The sequence below is a fragment of the Thermobia domestica genome, chromosome 10 (genome assembly GCF_964235325.1).
Source record: "Thermobia domestica chromosome 10, izTheDome1.hap1.1, whole genome shotgun sequence".
Taxonomy (NCBI): domain Eukaryota; kingdom Metazoa; phylum Arthropoda; class Insecta; order Zygentoma; family Lepismatidae; genus Thermobia; species Thermobia domestica.
In genome coordinates, this window is record NC_137463.1 from 208,061,914 (window position 1) to 208,082,470 (window position 20,557).

Sequence of the window (20,557 nt, forward strand, 5' to 3'; positions counted from 1 at the left end):
TATATATATATATATATATGTATGTATGTATGTATGTATGTATATATATATAGTTACCTATCACAGTTTTTGGCATAGTTTATGGTTTAGCATATAGAAAAGTGATAAATGATTGATGCGTCGGGATGTCTCTATATACCTTTGTGGACTGCTGGCTGATAAAGGTTTAGAAACATTTTATTACATCATTTTATGGTTAATTTCTAACAAAACAGTGCAAAACTAATGTTTGCTGGAATTGCTAACGTATTAAAACATCTTGTTATGTTTGCTTAAGTTTCTTTTTTTTATCCAGCACTGAAACTTGGACCTACATTTGAAGTCGAACCCGAGACCTTGTACAGTCCGCAGCAAAAAACCTGCAATATGAGCATGTAAGTTTATTGTGAAACTACGCCTAACAGCCCAGGGAATCAACATAATGTCTAAATGGCACGAATCACACCAGAAGAGACATCGGCCTCCTACCTTGTACACTTATTTTGGAGCAAAAGGCTTCGTCGTTTTTCAATAAACTTACATGCTCATGTTGCAAGTTTTTTTGCTGCGGACTGTACATTATATATGCGCGCGCTAAGCACTAGACAAGATATTTGTGTACTGCCAAATTTATAGGCTTAGAAATAATTACCTACTGTTTGCTACATTATAATTACGTCAAAACAATTAATCTTGCTCTAAATTCTGGCACATATTTACGTATTTAATTCATGAACGGAATCATTTTCTTGTGTTGAACCTGCCGTGGTAAGTGCACACTTCTCATATTTATGCATACTATTCTTTTCTACTCTCATAACCTAAAAACCTGTAACAGCGGAAATACTTCTTCACACCAAATAGCTTACTCCAAAATAGTTTAGCATATCTACATTTGGCAACGTAAGTTTGCATATCAAGCACATTTTTGTTAACGTTTGAATCGAAGAAACCGTTTGCCAAATAAGAATGTGCTATGGGCCATTGGCAGCCGGCGCTTTCGGGCCAAAGACTGCTTACAAATTCTTTATGTAGTAACTTGATCGGACCGCTGATAGGTAAGTTGTATTTCAACCTCCAAGAGAGAGAGATATTGATTCGAATAGTCAACAGCGTAGCTATATTTTTCTGTATCCGACTGCCAGAGATTGATGGGTTAATGTTGGGGAGAGATTGTTCCATCGACTTTCGACGCTACTTGACAAGTGAATGATTATGAAAGAATTGGCGGATTGAGAATGTGAGATTATTTCGAGAAAACCCGTGCATACGACGTTGTCCACCACAAAGTTACTTAGCCGGGATCGAACCAGGGACCCTGCGCATCAGGGATGAGCTCTACTACTGAGCTACCGCGTTCCCGGGTTTGTGGTTGAACAAAGTGTGTGGGGGATTTCTCGGAGTTCCCCATCTGTTGCCACCTCCTCTATTCTAATGTCTCGATTATCTTAGCATAACATTGTAACGTACAAATGAAAGATTTTATTTTGCATAGCCCAGAATCGAACCAGACCCTTCATACCAGATAAATAATCCACCAATGATCCCCATAATTTGTGTTGCATATATGAAATACAATAATGAGAAATTTCGAGGTAACTGATCAAGTCCATCAAGGCAATACATTTTTTTAAGTGTATGGACTACCAATTCAAATTGTTACTCAACGAAGCCTGAAAACTGTAAGTTAGAAACTAACGAATTTCATGGTATTTCGTACGCTGGCAATTTTACAGCGAAATTACGTAGGCTTGATCTTGAAATATTGTGAAACTTGGAAAAAATGGAGGCAGCCGGATCTCCAATTATTTATTTACTGTACATTCTTTTTTGTTTCATTTTCATTTTCCTCTATCATACACAGTGAGTGTGGAATTTTCTTTTTCTCTCAGGAATCGAATTTAATGTGTGACTGCAAATGTTAATTACGAACAGAAATTATAACATTTCACTGAAGTAAGTTACATTTGGGATATCATTTTCTTTCCTATAAAGTGTAACTCTGTAACGTAGTTTAAAATACTTGTAAAGGAATAAAGAAAGAAAACACTGGTTGTATAATTTTTACTTTATTTTCGTTTATAGTAAACACAAAGAATGCGACAGTCATTGCACTGCCCAAATGTTTAAAAAAAAAAGTGTCAAAATACAAACAATATAAAACAATATTCATATTTATAAAGTAACAACGGAAACACACTTTATGAAGTATACTTTGCATGACTTTTTTTTTAAGGCAGTGTGTAGCAAAGGGTATATTATAACACAGGTACTACTCTTAATTCTATAATAATTTATTCATGATTTCGTTTCTTCATACTGCGACATCAAAATAAGAACACTTAAACAAAGAGAGCTCGTCACTTTCGGAACTTCACATTGGCAATTTTAAAAATAAATACATCTTTTGTTATCAGACCATGATTTAAATAATAATAGGTTTTCTCATTTATTATTTAAGGTACGTATGTTGTGAGATATTTTACAATTCTAAACACCCTGTATATATTACTAGCTTTTAGGATTATAAAAGTGTAACATGAGTACTAGTAAGAATATGATTACTAGCTTTTACAATCAAAAAATAATCTCTTTTGTAAACAATATACAGAAAAATATCATTAAAAAGGTAGCCATGAATTCATAATTGTCTAGGTCTTACAATAGAAAAAGTGAAGAACGTGTTAACACACTCAAACCAACAAAATGGAGTTTTGTACAGAAATATGAATAATAATAAGGTATTTGTGCCATTTTCTTTCTCTACATTCGACGATTCAGACTTTCATTTCTCCTTTTACGTCTGTCATATTGAATTTGCCTTCCATTTCTCAGGAAGGAAAATTCCAACATTCATGCAGCTAAGATATTACTATACTGTGTATCAGAAAGAACCTAAATAAAAATTTCGTGTTTATGTGCAACAGTGAAGCAAAAAATACAATAATTAAATTTCTCACATCCCGGTTCATCTTGCTCATAGTTTTCTAAATTCGCGTAAATGAATGTAATATTTATATAATATATTTACACGAACCTAATGCACACTTTTTTTTTTCAGATGTAGTATAGAAATTATGAAATGCATTACATTTGAGTACAATTTGAATCCGTACTTCACATGTAACTTCATTCAAATTTGTATATGTTTGTTGAAGTTGATCTTGTTCAGCGCCGAGTTTATGGAGCGTAAATCTTGTTTAAGGCGAAATCCCAACCGCCACCGGAATGTGTTAAAAAGTCAATGTTTTTCCACCAGGACTTCGTACATATAAGTTGCTCGTACTTGCCACTAGACCAGTAAGGAGAGCTTTTAAATTTAAAATTTCTTGTCTGCATTAGATTCACGTAAAAATATTACTTTGTCTCACAGAACAATTATATATCAAAGTTATATTTATACGCAGCGGTTCAGATTTTTTTCTTTCTTCTCTGGCGCCATTCACATTGAAGTTATCTTCCATCCCTTCGGGAATAAAGTTATCAATAGTCTGAGTAAATAAGATTGCTATTCCTCGTCTCAAAAACATAAATATATCAAATTTCAAGGCTTTAAATACAGCTGTTCAGAAGAGATACATATTTATTCTGAAAGCAGTAGAAGAGTTAAAAGTCTTTTTTCTACCCCATTCGATAATGGTTCTCTTAAGCTCATTTAAAAGAACATTTGACAATAACTATCATTATACTGAATATAAATTGTTAGGAGTAATTGCTTCCAGATTGTATTTCACAGTTAGAAGATAAACAGCAATAGAAACAGTTTACTAGTTAACAGTACAATTAGTACATAAATAGTATACAGACGATGTTTTGTTGAGTAAATATTGCCAACTATTATTGGCAACGAACGATGTAGTTTCTAACGTCACAAAAATTAGTTTTTCTTCGAAAACTACACATGGGATTTATCCTCAGACACGTCAGTTTATTCACTTAGATATCATCTATCGACTGAAATACGTACTAAATAGGACACTATTTGCGTTGAACAGAAATCAAAGTTGAAGATTTAGTGATAATGTTTGGGTACATTCCATTAAAATTATGTAATTTCATCTTGCTCATGTTATAATCAAGGCCATGATGGCGTTTTCGTAGAACATCAATTCTTAGGTTTACAATCAAATACTTTTTTTTTTTTTTAATCGACAATTTCGCATGAGGTTTCACTTTTACATTATCCTGTTCCGTGTTAATGAAATCTATCGAGTAATATCTTATTTTTATATATGGAACTTTTTGCTAATGCCGAAAACATAGTAGTTTCTTACCAATTAACATAAAATGTCCTCCATTAAACATAATTATAAAAGGAATTTACACTTAAGCGCGTTCTGACATAAAATATTTTACACTCTAAACAAGACGTAAACATAAGATTACTAGTTTCTACAATCCTATAATAAGCTTTTCCAGAAATATGTAGAAACATCACATTAAAAAGGAAGGCATGAATTCTTAGTAATACAAATTGTTGGATCTTATAATAGAAAGACACGTATTAGGAACAAACTCAAACTAACAAAATGAGCTATAATACAGAAACGTGGATAATAGTGTGGTGGATACATTAATAATTGGCAGGTTAGATAGTATAAGTGTATAAAAACCACAATAGTAAGGTGTTATTCATGTAATTCAAGTAGCAAATCCATTCTGACTTGATATGCAATACAGATTGAAGAGTTTTCTATTTTACCATCATAATAATGCAATTAGGCAACTAGCTACTGCTACTTCGTTCATTCTCAGCGAGGAATATTACATGCTACATAAGGCAATATTCCTCTCTCAGAAGAATGGAATAACAAATAGTCTCCCATTATTTAAACATAATAATGGACCTCCTAATAGGATTTTACAATGTAAAGCTGATTGATTTTTGAACACAAAGAGTGTTTAGAATTATCAAATTCTGGTATTCTGCAGGCTTCACTTGGAGAACAAATACTGATCAATTTTCTTAGTTAAGTGTCTATAAGGAACTAATATGAATTATTACGTTTTTAGAATTTGTTATCATGAAACACTGAGAATGTCTGTTTTACAGTAGTGTCTTCTAAATGAATAATTATGCCATATTTGAATATTACTAAGTTGTTAAGCTAGTATTTTACTTAATACACGAATTGTTGAAAAGATCTAATTCAATTAGTATTATTTCATGAAATCCAATCTTGTATCTTTTAACTAAAACTGTACTTAGTGAAATTTACATAAGCTCCAGTATTCCTGGTTAAGACAATTTCTACGAAAAAAAAAAAACGAAACAATGATTTAACGCAGCTAGAAAAAGTGTTAAATGAAAATATGAAATGTACATGAACATATATATATATATACCTAGCATATAAATAAGTGTATAAAATGTAAAATCACGCTTTGACATTTTATAAAGTAAAACCTTTGACTATACAGTATATCACAATATTGATTCTAGTAGTTCAGTGCTACAATGTAACAAGTAATAAAAAAGGTAAAAATAAATAAGTAGTAAATAAGTAATGAGTTCTTGCAGTGTAAAGGAACTATTTTTATGAAATATGTTAACCATATATGATGCTATTGGTATGAACAGAAGTAGGAACATCTTAAGCAATTATCGATTACCATTTCCAGAGTCAAAACTTTAAAATATTTATGGCATACTACTTCCAATTCATTAAAAATGCAAATGTTTGAAAACTTACCTGCAACTTACACATAATCTTTGTAAAGAATTCCAGATGAGCTGAAGTTGTTGCCACGGAGACTTGATTTCGCCATGTGAACTTTGACGTGCATAGCGTAGGATGCTCCATAAAAACAAGTTTTTCCGCAATCATCACACGTGTAACTGTTCTTATGATACTGCCGCATGTGATGCAGAAGATCATCATATGCCAGTCCGCATTTACATCTATATCTTTTAGGATTTTCATGCACTCTCTTCTTATGCACGTATAATGCACTACGAGATTCATATGATTTTGAACACATATTGCATTTAAACCCTTTAGGCTTTCCCGAACACTCTTGCCCTGGTAAATGTTTCTGTATGCAATGACAGACGCTTTTTCTCATTCTTGTTTTACTACCTGATTGGTTGTCTCCTTTCAATACTGACGCCTGGTCGTTCTGTTCTGCCGACTTGCTCTCAATTGTTTTATCGGACATGAGATTATTTTCAACTTTCGGAGTAATACAAGTACCCTGCTGACAATGTTTTAATAAGTCCTCCCATTCAAAAAATTCAGCACAGACTTTGCATTCGTGCAACTCGGTGCGTATATCTCGCAATTGAACTTCTGCATGTTTAATTCTAGGCTTAACATCCTCGATTTCACGAATTCTCTGACATGAATGTGACAAAATAATTTCAGAGGAAGAAAATGTTTTATTACATTTACTACATGTGTACCGGTTGATTTTCTTTCCGTTGTGCTCATCCGTATGTTCATGTAACAATGATTCACTTGAAAATTCAGCTTCACACAAATCACAACGAAAGCACATGTCTGTACAATCGTCAGAGGATCCGCGGTTTTGGTGCATTCTTTCATTGTCTTGCTGTTTAGGTTTTCGGGAAAGTGAACTTACCTGTTGCTTTTTATAAGCGGTATACTTTTTGTTAGTATGGAAGCTTTTAAGATGTTTTAGCAATGTGTTCTCAGTCTCAAAAATTTTGCTACAACTATGACAAGGGTATCCATTCCCATCTTCTAAAGTGTCTTCCAGAATTTCGACACAATTATCCACATGTTGGAGTTTATGTTTAGAGAGTAATGCACGTGAAAAAAAAGTTTCGCCACAATTATCACAATCAAAGAGTTCTGGTTGTACAAAATCTGAAACTGTCGAACTTACTGGACTTTCATGAGCGGGGTAAGTTTTAGACACATTTGTAGACTGATGTCTGTAAAATAAATAAAAGAAAACGTACGTAAGTAGAAAGCGTTTCATAGGTAACACTAAATCTACAATAGTCACCAATCATTTCGAAGTTACACGTTCAGTCCTTAAAACATGATTTTCATTAGACCTTTTACTTGGTTATGGCATATAAAATGTAACTTCTGCAAAGTGGTGCTAAAGTAGTTATCATATTTAAAGAGCTGTCACTACAGAGTCAATTGTCTACCCAGTTAACTCTGGAAAGTGTGTGCAATGTGCCTGGTTTTATAATCAGTAATTATAGGGAAATTACAAAGCAAATTACAGGTGAATTTGAACTGCAGGAACTTCGTTAGGACACGTAACAATTGCTAAATTGAACAAACACTTTGATAAAATAGAAAGTGGCCAGAACTAAATAGCTGGTAACGAATGAAAATAAATAAGTGCAGCATGTAGACAATAGTTTGAGAGAGAAATCAAAACCTGCACGATGATTAGTAGACTGTTGAACATTTCACGGCGATTACTACAAAGGATTAAGAAATCGATACACTTTCGTCTATGTCATCCTGTTCAACTAGAAAGTTAAGCAATGTTTCGAACATGTTAAATCTACTGAAACAGGCTTTGATAAACTTTAAAACTGTGTTGACGGGAAAAGTCCTGTGTTGTGGAACGAACCAAGCAGCATATTGTATGTTTGGAATAACCATTCACGAATGATAAATGCATTATTTTTCGAAGGATCTGTAACAGAAGGAAACAAAAGTATCAATTATCCAGCATTGTGATATATTTTATGAGGACATTTTGTGGCAGCACGAAAAACCACGACTCATTATACCCCTTGGTTTTAAGTCGTCAAACACGCCTTTTCCAGATGTTGAATACGAAGATCAGGATAGTGAATTGGTCAGACAGATTTTCTGCCTCAGGAGTAGCAGAGTTCTTCCTCTGGGCAATACTTAGAATACAGTTTGGTATCATTACATTTCAATAAACGGAGATTTGAATCAAGCGATCATGGGAAATTCAATAACATCCCAATGAATCACGTCGTTTGTATGTATCGATACTTTTGGTGAAACGCGTGATTATGTTAAAAAAAAAAAAAACTATTTCGTCGTTATTTAGCAATACATGTACTTTAGAAGTATTTTGCATATTTATTTCTTTATTCAGCTGCATCAGTTTAAACATAATAAATTACTTCTGTTTTATTCCGTACGAACATTTTACTTAATTCTAATAAGTGTGCAACAAGAAAAATGCTGAAAAATTGCATTTCTGTCATTTGAGAACTAAAGTAGATTCTTAAAGATTCGAACTTCCCACATGCTGAAAGGATGTTCTACCAATTAAACTATCAGCTACATAACCAGTCTTTTGTATTCTTGACGCTTTCCTCCTGAAAAAGTGGCAAGCTATCTATTAACTATCATTTATTGAAGAAATCCATAACAGTGGATATTTTGATTGCTTTAACCGCGACCACATTCAAGTATTATAATTATCATATAAGAACTTAATGTCAGGAAGTATGGAATGATCATTAATAGAAAAATACACGGTGAGCGGATTGATGATCTCAAACACTGGGTCTTTCGTTGCTGTTCTACAACTGAGTTACTAGCAACACTGTCACCTGTTCATTTGTTTTTATTTTTTGGCTTATTTTTAGCGGTTTGAAAATAGTGTAAATAAAATCTTTAACCCCTTTTATATCACAAAATTAATTTTAATACTTTTAAATTCTCCGAAGTTCTCAAACAAAACCAGGTTACCGTTATATTATTTTTCTTACATTGACGTAAAAATTCAATATAAACTAGAATTCCAGTAAGAGACTTTTACAGTTTAAACACAGAAAAGGAACCGAAAGGATCATTTCTTGATAAACATAAAAAGAGAAAACGAAATGTTTCTCGAGTAATATACTGAAAAGGAAAAATGTTTATTTATTTATTCAGTTTCATTTCTCACGGTGATATCTAGGTTAAAGGAGACAGATAATTAAAGAAAGTAAATAATTGTGAAATCATTTTGTGTTGTTCCACCGTGAATCGAACTTGGGACCACGTGCACCAAAACTAAAGAAGTCTCAAATACCGGCCGAAACAAGCGAAATTGCAATACTCACTATAAGTAAAACATAATAAATTCCATGGATAAAATGGAAGACAGGAAGTAACTGAGACGTCCATTTTGGTAGAAGAAAGTTTCATATCTCAATGGACTCCATGCTTTATAAGGGAAGCTACAGTTATTAAGTTAGAAAGTTAAGAAAAAAAAGAGGATATATATTTACTCATGAAGATTAAGCATAGATATGCACTTGAAATACTGTAACCATTCAAAATAATGTCTTAGTAAGTTATTCGTGATGTATTCATATTGCACATAGTTATAGCACAAAAGGATGCAATAAGAAAGACTGACTTGAAATAAATACTAGATATAAATACATAATTAACTTTAAAATGTGTCTATAAAATTGACAACCAACTAAACAGTCTCAGATCGAAAAAATAAAATGTTTAATTTGCAAGTATGGAATAAAACAGCTACTCAATCATTTTTATTGGATTAACATTGAAGATGGGTACTGTGATAAACGAAGCATTAAATATTTCAATAAAATTGTGGACCTAGATGCAATAGTGGTCAAACCAAACTAAGTTCACAAAATAAATAAGTCAAATTGCAAAACAAATCTCAACTCCTAGGACAAATCTACAATGCAGCATATATTAGTTTCGTTGTTTTAACTGCGAAATATAAGTTCTGTAGAATAATTTGGAGATGATGATCGAATACTCCAAGACTGCGTTACTCACTTTTCTATCATTGTCGTTTAGACCAATATTGCACCTAAGTTTACAATTGTGTGCGCTTCGCTAACGAGAATTCTTACTCAGTAAAAGTGCTGTCCACAGTATCCACTCTTTCGTCTAACGTAGCATCTTTAACTGACGACTCGGGTACTGCTTCTGTTAATACTTGCTCATATTTGCCTGGACTAGTATTTTCACCTTCCATGTAAACATCTTCAACCTCCTCCTTTATTAATATTTCGTCCTGAAAGCAAGCAAATGCGATAACTCAGTGTTTTTTTTTAAAAAAAAAACGAATTTGGCTAGGTTAAAAAAGAATTTGGTTAGTTTCTAAAAAATTCGAAATTCGAATGTGCAATAATAACAAAATAATAGTAGAAGAGTTAAAAATCTAATTAGGGCAAAAATAATTCAACTCTGAAAACAAATAAGGAAACTTTTCCCTTTCTTCTATTATTTTATACGTACCTAGTAAAGTACTAAATAAAATATTAATCACTGCCTTCGTCTTTCCACAACTTTCTCAGATTAGTTGAAATTCTGAAGTCCTACAGGACTTAAAATTGATTTCTGACAAACTTTACTTTAGGCAAAAAGAAAATACTGCACTGAAAATGTATTACTCTCTTTGAAAATGAATTTTTTGAGTTTTACGTCCTACGCTCATGCTGGCTAGGCTAAAGCAGACGGTGATGATGAGAAATGAGTGAAATGAAGAAAGTGGGAGGAAACGGGATACCCCCAGAAAACCTACGCACACGGTGTTAGTCCACTACAGACTTCACTTGGCGCGAGCTGGGATCAAATCAATGACCCCAAGCACCATAGGTGAATGTTGCACCACTAAGCCACTGCGGTCCTTTACTCTCTCTGAGTCGCTTGTCTTACATTAAGTTCCTTTGTAACTGATCCATCTAATTATCCACTTGTAGAATCATTTACCACAATCCAAATTTTATCCAGTATCAAGCATAATACAACTTCCATTCATGGATCGATGTGTACATTTGAATTATCTTGTTTCGAGACAGCTGTTCTGAAACAGGGTGTCTACTAAAATCCCAAAATGAAATTTCGTGACTTTTTCGTGACCTTTTCTTTACCAAATCATAAAATTTCCTAATATTTTCAAGATCGAATTCGGGTGCGAATTAGGCCGAACTTTCATCCATGCGATAGAAACGTACTTTCCTTGCGATTTGGTAGTGTCTAAAGCTGATCAGACATTTTTGGTGGTGAATTTTGATGTTTTATAGAACAAAATTTTACAATCTGTACTTACATTTGAGCAGTTAAAAAAAATCGTGACCCAAAAGCTAAATTTCGTGACTTTCATGACCATTTTCTGATTTCGTGACTTTTTCGTGACATTCGTGACCGATAGACATCTTGTGAAAGGAGCTCTCAGAAACTTTGTACATAGGAGACAAAGTTATTCATTCCCGGAAATTCACTTGGCCAAAGTCTGTCTGTGGATAAATAGATGTCGTAAACCACTTGGTAGCAAAAAGCATTCAGTACACATATTGATGTAGTTATTGTAGGTGATGTCATTATTAGGATAAAAAAAATGGCAGACTTCTGTTAAGAATACGACATAATATTTTGATCATTAAATATATCAAATTTAGTAGAAGAGAACACAAGAACAATGAAGCAGTCAGAGTAAAGGACTCTATAATGTACACTCATGTCCAAAATGATTGTCGCATATCTGTAACTGTCTTCTTGTAAAAATATAATTTGATAATGATTTTCCAGGATACTTTTAATACTGATACTATGTGTATAATCGAGAAATGCATATTTGTGGTAAATTTTATAGGAAAAGAATTACAAATACGAAAATTAGAATGAGTAAAACAAAATTTTGCTAAATAGACAATAAAGTTTTATTTTCAATTTATTGTTCTTATTCACTGCTTTTTTGACATGAAATTTGCCACATCCATGTCTTTGCCGATTATACACATACTAACATTATAAGAAATACCGGGCGAATTCGCTGTCAAATTATATTCCTACAACAACATATTTATAGACATGCGACAATAATTTTGGACATGAGTGTACACTTCGCAGCATAGAAAATATTACAAAAATTATAAGCCCTACTTACTACGAACGCGCCATGTGCTTATGCATTCAGAAATGTACCTCTCGATCGATTACCTCCTCCTGGTATTCAATCGAACTCTTTCTCCTTCCTCTCTTCTTCTTGTCTAAAGTAGTCTGTGTGACATAATATACTCTTTTAAGTTAGACGGAGAAAACAACCATGTTTACAAGCTTCATATCTAAAACCGTCTCTTTAGTTCGTTTCTTCTGAAATAACTTTTTTAGAGCCTGAATAAAAAAAAGTCAAAAAATGTTTCCATAACTTTATGAATGCCTTGATTTGCATTCTTTCCCATCTTCAAAGACTGCATACCTCATCAAGCTACGAAGATGGTCCTTGTGAAATCCATGGAAATTGACAATCACGGCAGTAGCTTTTGTGCTTCATGAAGTCTATAATGCGGGCGCACAGCTCTAAAAACTACTGACAAATAAGTTATATTCAATGAGTAATTTCATTTTTTTTCAGTAATTGCAAGCAAATGTTCCAGGGGCGTAATTACACCCTGGGCAGGACAGAAGGGTGTAATTCCCCCTCTCCCTTGAGCTTGATAACTATATATTATTTGATCAAATGTACAGTAATACACTAATAAAAAAAAGTGAAACTTCTTTCATTTTCTCACTCCCCTCTCCTCTCCGCACGAGCAAACTCTAAAATGACACTGCTTTCAACAACAAACCTATAGTGTTACGACAGCACATTGCTAGAGCGCGTGGATTTGGTTTCAAGAGTCGAAGGTTTGATCCCAAGCCATCTGAGTTCATAGTGGACGACATTACGAGAGATTCAAATATGCAAGACAGAGATAGAGTTATTATTTACAAATGCACGTTTAAAATTGGAGAAGAAATGATCGAACAACATCCATATTATGACGAAATTTGTGATTTTGTGAAACAGAACAAGGAAAGGTTTTCGAACTGCGAAGATCATATCAGGCAGCTGTCGAATTAAGATGGAGAATTCTTTCTAGAGCATCGGATGATTGTGAAGGAAAAGAAAGATCTTAAGACCTGAGGAATTAAAAATTTTAAAAATATGCAGCTTTTCAGGTGGCTTTCGAACCACGAACTAGGACTGTGCATTCAGCCATGGAGGACTCAACTCAGTCATTCGTATACTTTCCTTTAGCTATGTTGAGAAAGTAATAGAATGGAATATTCTAAAAGTTGTCTTGGTGGATGCGCCGGTTACATTGAACGTAGACCTCTTGTAGCTTTGTTACCGGGTGCATAACGAACTTCCCCTTGTTCAGAAACACTTTTTAAGGCAGTAAAAGTTTTTAACTGCTGTGTTAATTGAGCTGTATTTGATCGAACCGTCTGATAAACTAGTGCCGAATACTAAGACATAAATCACCTTTTGAAAAGCTCTAGCGGAAAATGAAACAAATTGTCGTCAACATGTTAGACTGTTAAAAACCACTTAATAAAAGCAATTGAAATGCACATAAGTGTGTCACTTGGATGCGAATCGATAACTTTAAAAAAACAGTGCGTTTACGTGATCATGTATTAGATAAATGGTTGGTGTAAGGGATTCCCATCTGGATGGTCCTTGGTTTGAATTCCGGTTGTTCTTAGTATTTTTTCTTCTTCTAGCTATGCTCATATTGTGCATTCCAGAAGTTTAATTTTGACCTTAATGTTGTCGCAGGTAGTTTAAGCCGAAATTATTTTCAAATATGATATTTGTTATTACTTGCTCTCTTTAACTTGCGATGTTTTATCCTTGATATGCTTTCTTGATATTAAATCTTACAACCTTAACTCACTTCCCTAGGTTATATTGTGATCAAGTTTTGCACGACGACGACAGTCAGGCTGGAATACAATATTCCATTGTTACTGTAATATATTTATATATCTTTAGAAATATTTGACTCAGAAGAAAACGTATAGTGGACCTATGACGCAACATTGACTCCTGGAGGAATTTCAAACGAATTTAGTATACGTATAAATTATCATCCAAAAAATATATTGTGAGGAGGTAATACACTGAAACCATTCCTAGGAGAGAATGGGTGATATGTGGAAGTAATAGAATACGAAAGATATTGGCGACGAATTCATAATTTTCGGGTTCGAAGAGAAAAATAGAAGCACTCCAGGTGAGCGCTCCTCATTTTTTTTTTTTTTTTTTTTTTTTTAAGTCATGCATAAATGGAAAATGGTTTTAAAATAATATTTTTCCTTTCAACAATGATCTGTTTAAAAACCTGGCCTTCAACCTTACTTTTAATTATTTTCTACTTACAGTAGTTAAAATTACACATTGTTTCTTTTATATTTTATGTTATACATTTATTATTTACATTCGATGTCTCACATTTGAAGAACAGTTTATGACAATTCTGAGCAGTAGAAGACACTCGTATGACATAGGTTCTGCGGTCCAGGTCCACACCCACCCGAAATCACCACTTTTCTGTAAATTTTACCAAATTTTACAGGTGATGTTAAGAGATTTTAATACAGTATGTCCTCATATTGAATTTAAACCCCTCAAAAAGTTTTCGATCCCTGAAATAAATTCCTGCCTACGCTCATGCAAAGCAGTGACGATTTTATAGCTCGTCCAGAGTTAAGTCTGTACTATGGTTGCTTATGGGATTTTACTTCTGCGTACTTACCCCCTTAAACAGAACAGATTTCACTACTGTAGTTTATCTTAAAGAATGTTAAATATTTAACGACTATAAAAAAATAATTTTCGTAACTTCTCTTTTCCTTATAAAGTATTTAATTAGCTTTTAATGGCTAGTTTTTTTGTTTTTTAAACTCGAAGGGGAAAGACACGATAAGCTTAACGGCTGCTAAAACGTTGCCGGTGCATTTTCACGTGACTAAAACTGTCTGCTCAAAGATATCGTTGCCAACTGACGAGAAATTTCACCGTAGTGTCAACCTACATTCGTGCGCTAATTAGTATTGTTACTTCCACTGATTTCAAGTACGAAAAAAGGTAGCTAAAAAGGAATAAAAGTACGGCCAGAAAGAATTGAATGAAATCTTTCTGATTTTAAGTAAGATTTTACTTCAATCTCCTTTTCTTCCTTTTTTTTTATCTCAACCAAAGAAAATAATTTAATCAAAAAAGAAAGATAGCGGAAATGTTGTTGCAGCTTAACGCGAGATTCGAACAACTTGTGTCCCCAACGAAAATCGAACCTAGGACCTTTTGATTACAAGGCGGCGAGCGTAACCACTCATCCACGGAGGCACTCTGAATAAAAAGGCAGTAATAATTTCAGGGGATGGTCCGCGGGATGTTTTCTTCAAGTACTTCAGTTTTATAAGGTCTATTATTATTATTTAACCAAGCTACAGCCATAATCCATATCTTTCCAAAACTATTAACTTATTTGTATTAAATATAAACGCTAAGTATAAAATTTCTTAGGCCAAACACTGATTCATGAAGTGTTTCTCGGAACATCTGAGTTCGATTATTAATTATATATAGGCCTATGTATTCCTCGTCGGGAAGGAAATTTCAGCGAGAATTGCTGCAGGACGTATACATCGCGACAAAACATAACCAATTTTTTCCTCGAAAGTCAAGATCTAAGGGTTTACTTGTCCCTACCATAAATCCTTCATTGTAACTAGATTTCGGCGTTGCCGCACCAACTCAGGTAGAACTGTATAAAGCTCTCAGTATGGCTAACCCCATTACGGTTATCATAGTAGCCCGAATCCATGCAGATTTCTAAACACATTACCCCACAGAAATAAGTCCAGGCCTTCTAAAGGCTGTTGCGTCAGAAATTTAGTTATCATTATTATTATTGCTAATAATAATATGTAATATTAGTAATAGGCTTAATAAAGATTCTGTCTGTTTATCTGCTCTGCTTGTAAGTATATTATTTCTAACTTTAAGATATAGTTATACAGGTCAATATATAATTGATCAGTTTCTTTCTAATCTGATTCTTCACGTGTATAAAAACTGGACAAACTACAAATTAGGATACTATACACAGGAAATTAATAATGATAGCTTTATTACTCAGATATTAACCTGCATACATTAATACATGTGAGGATTTAGGTACTTAATAGAATGGTTTTTAATCATTTCTTTTTTTAAAGAAAAAAGTTTTAAATTGTCATTATAGACAGACGGTCTGTCGAATAATAATAATAATAATAATAATAATGCAATTTATAAAAGACTAACATTAGTGCATCACGCTAACTCCTAATAGTAAATCACGTTGATGCTCATTGCAATAATATAATGCAATAATTTAGATTTGAACATTTATATTTATGTATCCGCAAGTTCGTTAGTCGGTTAACTTAAAAAAGAAAAAGTGAATGCAAACAATTAGAGCTCTTAAGTATTGACTTTAACCTATAATTAGTGCTTGAACTTTTCGGGTAAGCTGTACCCGCCCGATACCCATTACGTTTGGTTTACTCGATTCTTAAACCTGATAAACTCGTTTGACCCGTGTTTGGCCTGTTTGGACCGTTTGACCCGATAGACTCGTTATGAGTTCGTACATGATAATTACAACAATTTGTGTTATGATAATAAAGTGAAACAACACATCATTTACAATAATGACACACGGGATTATCAGGTCATCCCTATTAATACGGTTCAATCGGGCAAACCCGATTCATACGGGTAAAAATACAATATCGGTCCAACGTGCGGTCCACGATCTATTCTATTTTCCGAGCATTACCGAAAATGCACAGTAGCCCGAAACGGCTCGGACGTAAAAACTATCATATTATTATTATTATTATTATTATTATTATATTAATAGGAGATAAAATTACTTGTTGAATGACGTGTACGTATTTTGTCCCTATTTTAAATGGTTATTCTGGTTTTATGTATCTGCTTATTGATTTGCAACACTCAGAAAGAATAGTTCGAGACTTCATTGTTTACCCTGGCGACAGGGAGAGCGGCTAAGCTTTTGTAATACCGGCAACATCCAACTGGTTGACAAACCACACGTGGCCGCTAACAACCATATGACAGTTTTACTGCTGATAAGAAAACTTGGTTTAGCTTCGAAAACCACTATATTTCATATTTCTTTTATCTTTCGTGCATTGAAATTTCTTTGGGAGTTCATAACTGACTGTGATTTCTGTTGGGTTTTATAATAGCACTGGTTTCAGAAACTACACCAGGAAATAGTGAGACAGTTTGGTGCGGTGGATGGGGTCAATAGCTTACCTATTGTATCGTTTATTGTCGCGCTAGATGACTCATGTCAGATTCCAGACGAAATTCTTCTCTGTTGTGTCTTTGCTATTGTGCAGTGTGTGGCGGAGTGTAGTTTCTGAACATTCGGCATTTTCTTGATTGTGTTCATTTACTTACTGTGCTGTTCTGGAACAAAATCGCGCCCTCTGTGTGTGCATAGATGCGTGAGTGTTAATATACCAAAATGGAAGAAATTAGAGCCAGCACCTCTTTTAAGCGTAAGAGTGGTCAAGTGCTGAAGAGCAAAGAAAGGGTTATCGTTATTAACGTGTATTTAAAGCAGAAAAACCCGGGTAAAAGTATAACTATTACGTTGGGATGATGATAGGAAAGGAATTGATTCTTTGGGTGCGATTGATTCAATGTGGTAAGTTGTATATTATTACTATTATTATTTATTAATCGTTGTGGTGTGGATTTCTTTTTTTCTTTCTTTCTTTCTTTTTCTTTTTTTTTTCTTTTTTACTACGTGAGTTGGTAACATCAGTCGGCAGTATAATAGAAACGCGATCTGCTCTGTATCTGTTTTTAATGCTCAACTTGGCATCGCTGTTCCCATAAGACCAACAGTTCACTCTGGATAAGCTACAGGAGGTGATCACGGCGTAATGCCTCTCTGGAGCAATGACAAAACCCAGAAGTCGTACCTCTGATAGTTCCCGATGTGATACCAGTATTTGTGCATTACCACTTTTCACTCTTAGTGTATTGACGCTTGCTCCAAAGGAATTGGTCTGAAATCTTCAGTAGTTCTCCCCTCTAACCCCCATGACAATGCGGCCAACCTTGGACGTATAACATCTGGAATATCACTATTTATTTCAGTGAACCCCAAAAATTTACATTCTAAACAAATATAAGATGCTTTCCATTCGTTTTTCCTGTCACCCTACCATTCTGACCTCCATGCCAACCGAGTCTTAACTTACACAGCATCGACAGTGTTACTATTCATCTTTGCGACCACGACAACTATTAATCCGACACTAATATCGTTCTCATTCCATTACTTTTATGCCATTCCTTCTCCTCCTAGGATAGGTTTCTCTGTTTTCTCTCTCCACAATATATTTTTCAGATGGTAATTTAAACGTATACTAAATTAGTTTGAAATTCCTCCAGGAGTCCGTGACACATCCTACGATCCACTGTACGTTTTTTTCTGAGTGAAAAATTTCTAAAGATATAGGGGTGTTTCAAAACAACACTGACAATGTTTGGGAGGTGATTCCTGACACTAAGATAAGACAAAAAGTATAGACCAATCTGGGTGCACAAATGCTTCCTTTCGGGGTTATAGGCTGCCGAAAACATGAAAAAATGAACTTTACAAGTCCATAGGTCCAATACTATGGGACCTACCGTAGTCGGGTCAAGAGTTAACTTAGGAACTAGTACATGCCCTATCCAAATATCCAAGTTTCAGAATCCTGCGGTACTTCCGCAACAATTTTTATAAAGGTAGTTATTGAGATCTTCAGTTTATATGCCCGTAGTCAAACTCCCTCTATAAAAATTGTTGCGTAAGTGCCTTAGGATTCTGAAATATGTAGTTTTGAATAGTGCACATATTACTTCCCAGGAGAAGTCTTGACCCGACTACGGTAGGTCCCATAGTATTGGAGCTAGGGATCTTTAAAGGTCATTTTTTTCATGTTTTCGGCAGCCTATAACTCCGAAAGGAAGCATCTGTGCATCCAGGTTGACCTATACTTTTTGTCTTAAGTGTCAGGAATCACCTACCAAACGTTTTCGGTCTTGTTTTGAAACACCCTGTATATTACAGTAACAATGAAATATTTTATTGCTGCCCGACTGTCGTCGTCGTGCAGAACTTTATCATGATATGACGTAAGGAAACGAGTTAAATTAAGGTTGTAAGATTTAATATCAAAGTTGAAACATCGCAAGTTAAAGAAAAGCATAACAAATCTCATATTTTAAAATAATTTCGGTTCCAAAGTACCTGCAACTACATTTAATTCAAAATTAATCTCCTGGAATGTACAGTCGAGCGTAGCTGAAAGAAAAAAAACTAACGATAGGGATTCGAACCTAGGACCATCCAGATAGGAACCCATTATATCAACCATTCATCTAACACATAATCACATAAACGCGGTGTTTTTTTAAAGTTATCGGTTCGCATCCAAGTGACACACTTAAGAGCATCTCCATTGCTTATTTTTAACCTGTTGTTTCCTCATTACGCATCCTGTAATTAAGCTACAAGAGGTATACGTTTAATGTAACCGGCGTATCCACCGAGTCAAAAATCTAAGTTTTACGTCCCACGATTATGCCGGTTAGGCTAAAGGAGACGGTGATGATGAGAGATGAGTGAAATGGTGGAATGAAGAAAGTGGGAGGAAACGGGAGAACCCGAGAAAACCCACGAGCGCGGTGTTTATTCACCACAAAGTCCACACGGCGCGAGCTGAGATCGAGCCAGGGACCCCAAGCACCGGAGGTGAACGCTCTATCACTGAGCCACCGCGCCCCCTCCACCGAGTCAACTTTTAGAATATTTCATTCTATTACTTTCTCAACGTAGCTAAAGGAAAAGTATATGAGTAACTACGTAGAGTTCTCCATGGCTGAATGGAGAGTTATGCTTCGATAGCTAAAGAGGTTTATGATTCGAAACCCGTCTCGAAAGCTGAAGATTTTCTTACCTTAATTCCCCAGGTCTTTAGATCTTTCTCTCCCTTCGCAGTCATCTGATGCTGTAAAAAGAGTTCTCCATCTTAATTCGACAACTGCCTGAAGTGATCCTCGCAATTCGAAAAACTTTCCTTGTTTTGTTTCAAAAAATCACAAATTTCATCATAATATGGATGTTGTCTGGTCATTTCTTCTCCAATTCTAAACGTGCATTTGTAAATCACCGCTCTCTCTCTGTCTTGCATATTTATATCTCTCTATCTTAATGTCGTCCACTATGAACTCATATGGCTTGGGATCACTCCTTCGACTCTTGAAACAAATGTAAGCGTTCTAGCAATCTGCTATCATAACTCCATAAATTTGTTGCTAAAAGTGTCGAAATTCTCTGCCGGCATAACAGTTTCACTTTTTATATGACTGTTTTACTAGACATTTGGTCAAACAGTATGTGTTTATCACAATGAAAGGAGAAGGAATTGCCATTGCTTTCCTGCCCAAATGACGCCCCTGGAACATTTGCTTGCAATTAATGAAAATAAATGAAATTAATCATTGAATATAGCTCATTTCTGTGAGTAGTTTTTAGAGTTGTGCGCCCGCATTACAGAGTTTGGGAAGCATAAAATTCTACTGCCGTGTTTGACAATTATCATTGATTTCACAAGGAGCATCTTTCTAGCTTGATGTAATATGCAGTCCTTGAAGAAGGAAAGAATGCAAATAAAATCGTTCATGAAACTATGAGAACATTTTGTGACATTTTTTTATTCAGGTTCTAAAACGGCATTTCAGAAGAAACGAATGAAAAGATGATTTTAGACATATAAAGCTTGTA

General features: G+C 34.4%; 1 protein-coding gene across 4 annotated transcripts in view; it reads right to left on the minus strand.

Moving 5' to 3' along the window:
- Positions 1–2,032: 2,032 nt before the first annotated feature.
- LOC145662954 (uncharacterized) overlaps positions 2,033–20,557 on the minus strand; it is a 40,507-nt gene continuing 21,982 nt past the window's right edge. For all 4 annotated transcript variants that reach the window (XM_081729017.1, XM_081729015.1, XM_081729013.1 and 1 more), the window contains 2 exons: positions 9,773–9,936; positions 2,033–6,877 (listed from right to left, as the gene is read on the minus strand). In XM_081729017.1, the coding sequence (XP_081585143.1) occupies positions 5,680–6,877; positions 9,773–9,936 (1,362 nt within the window). In that variant the 3' untranslated portion in view covers positions 2,033–5,679. The remainder of the gene's footprint in view (positions 6,878–9,772; positions 9,937–20,557) is intronic.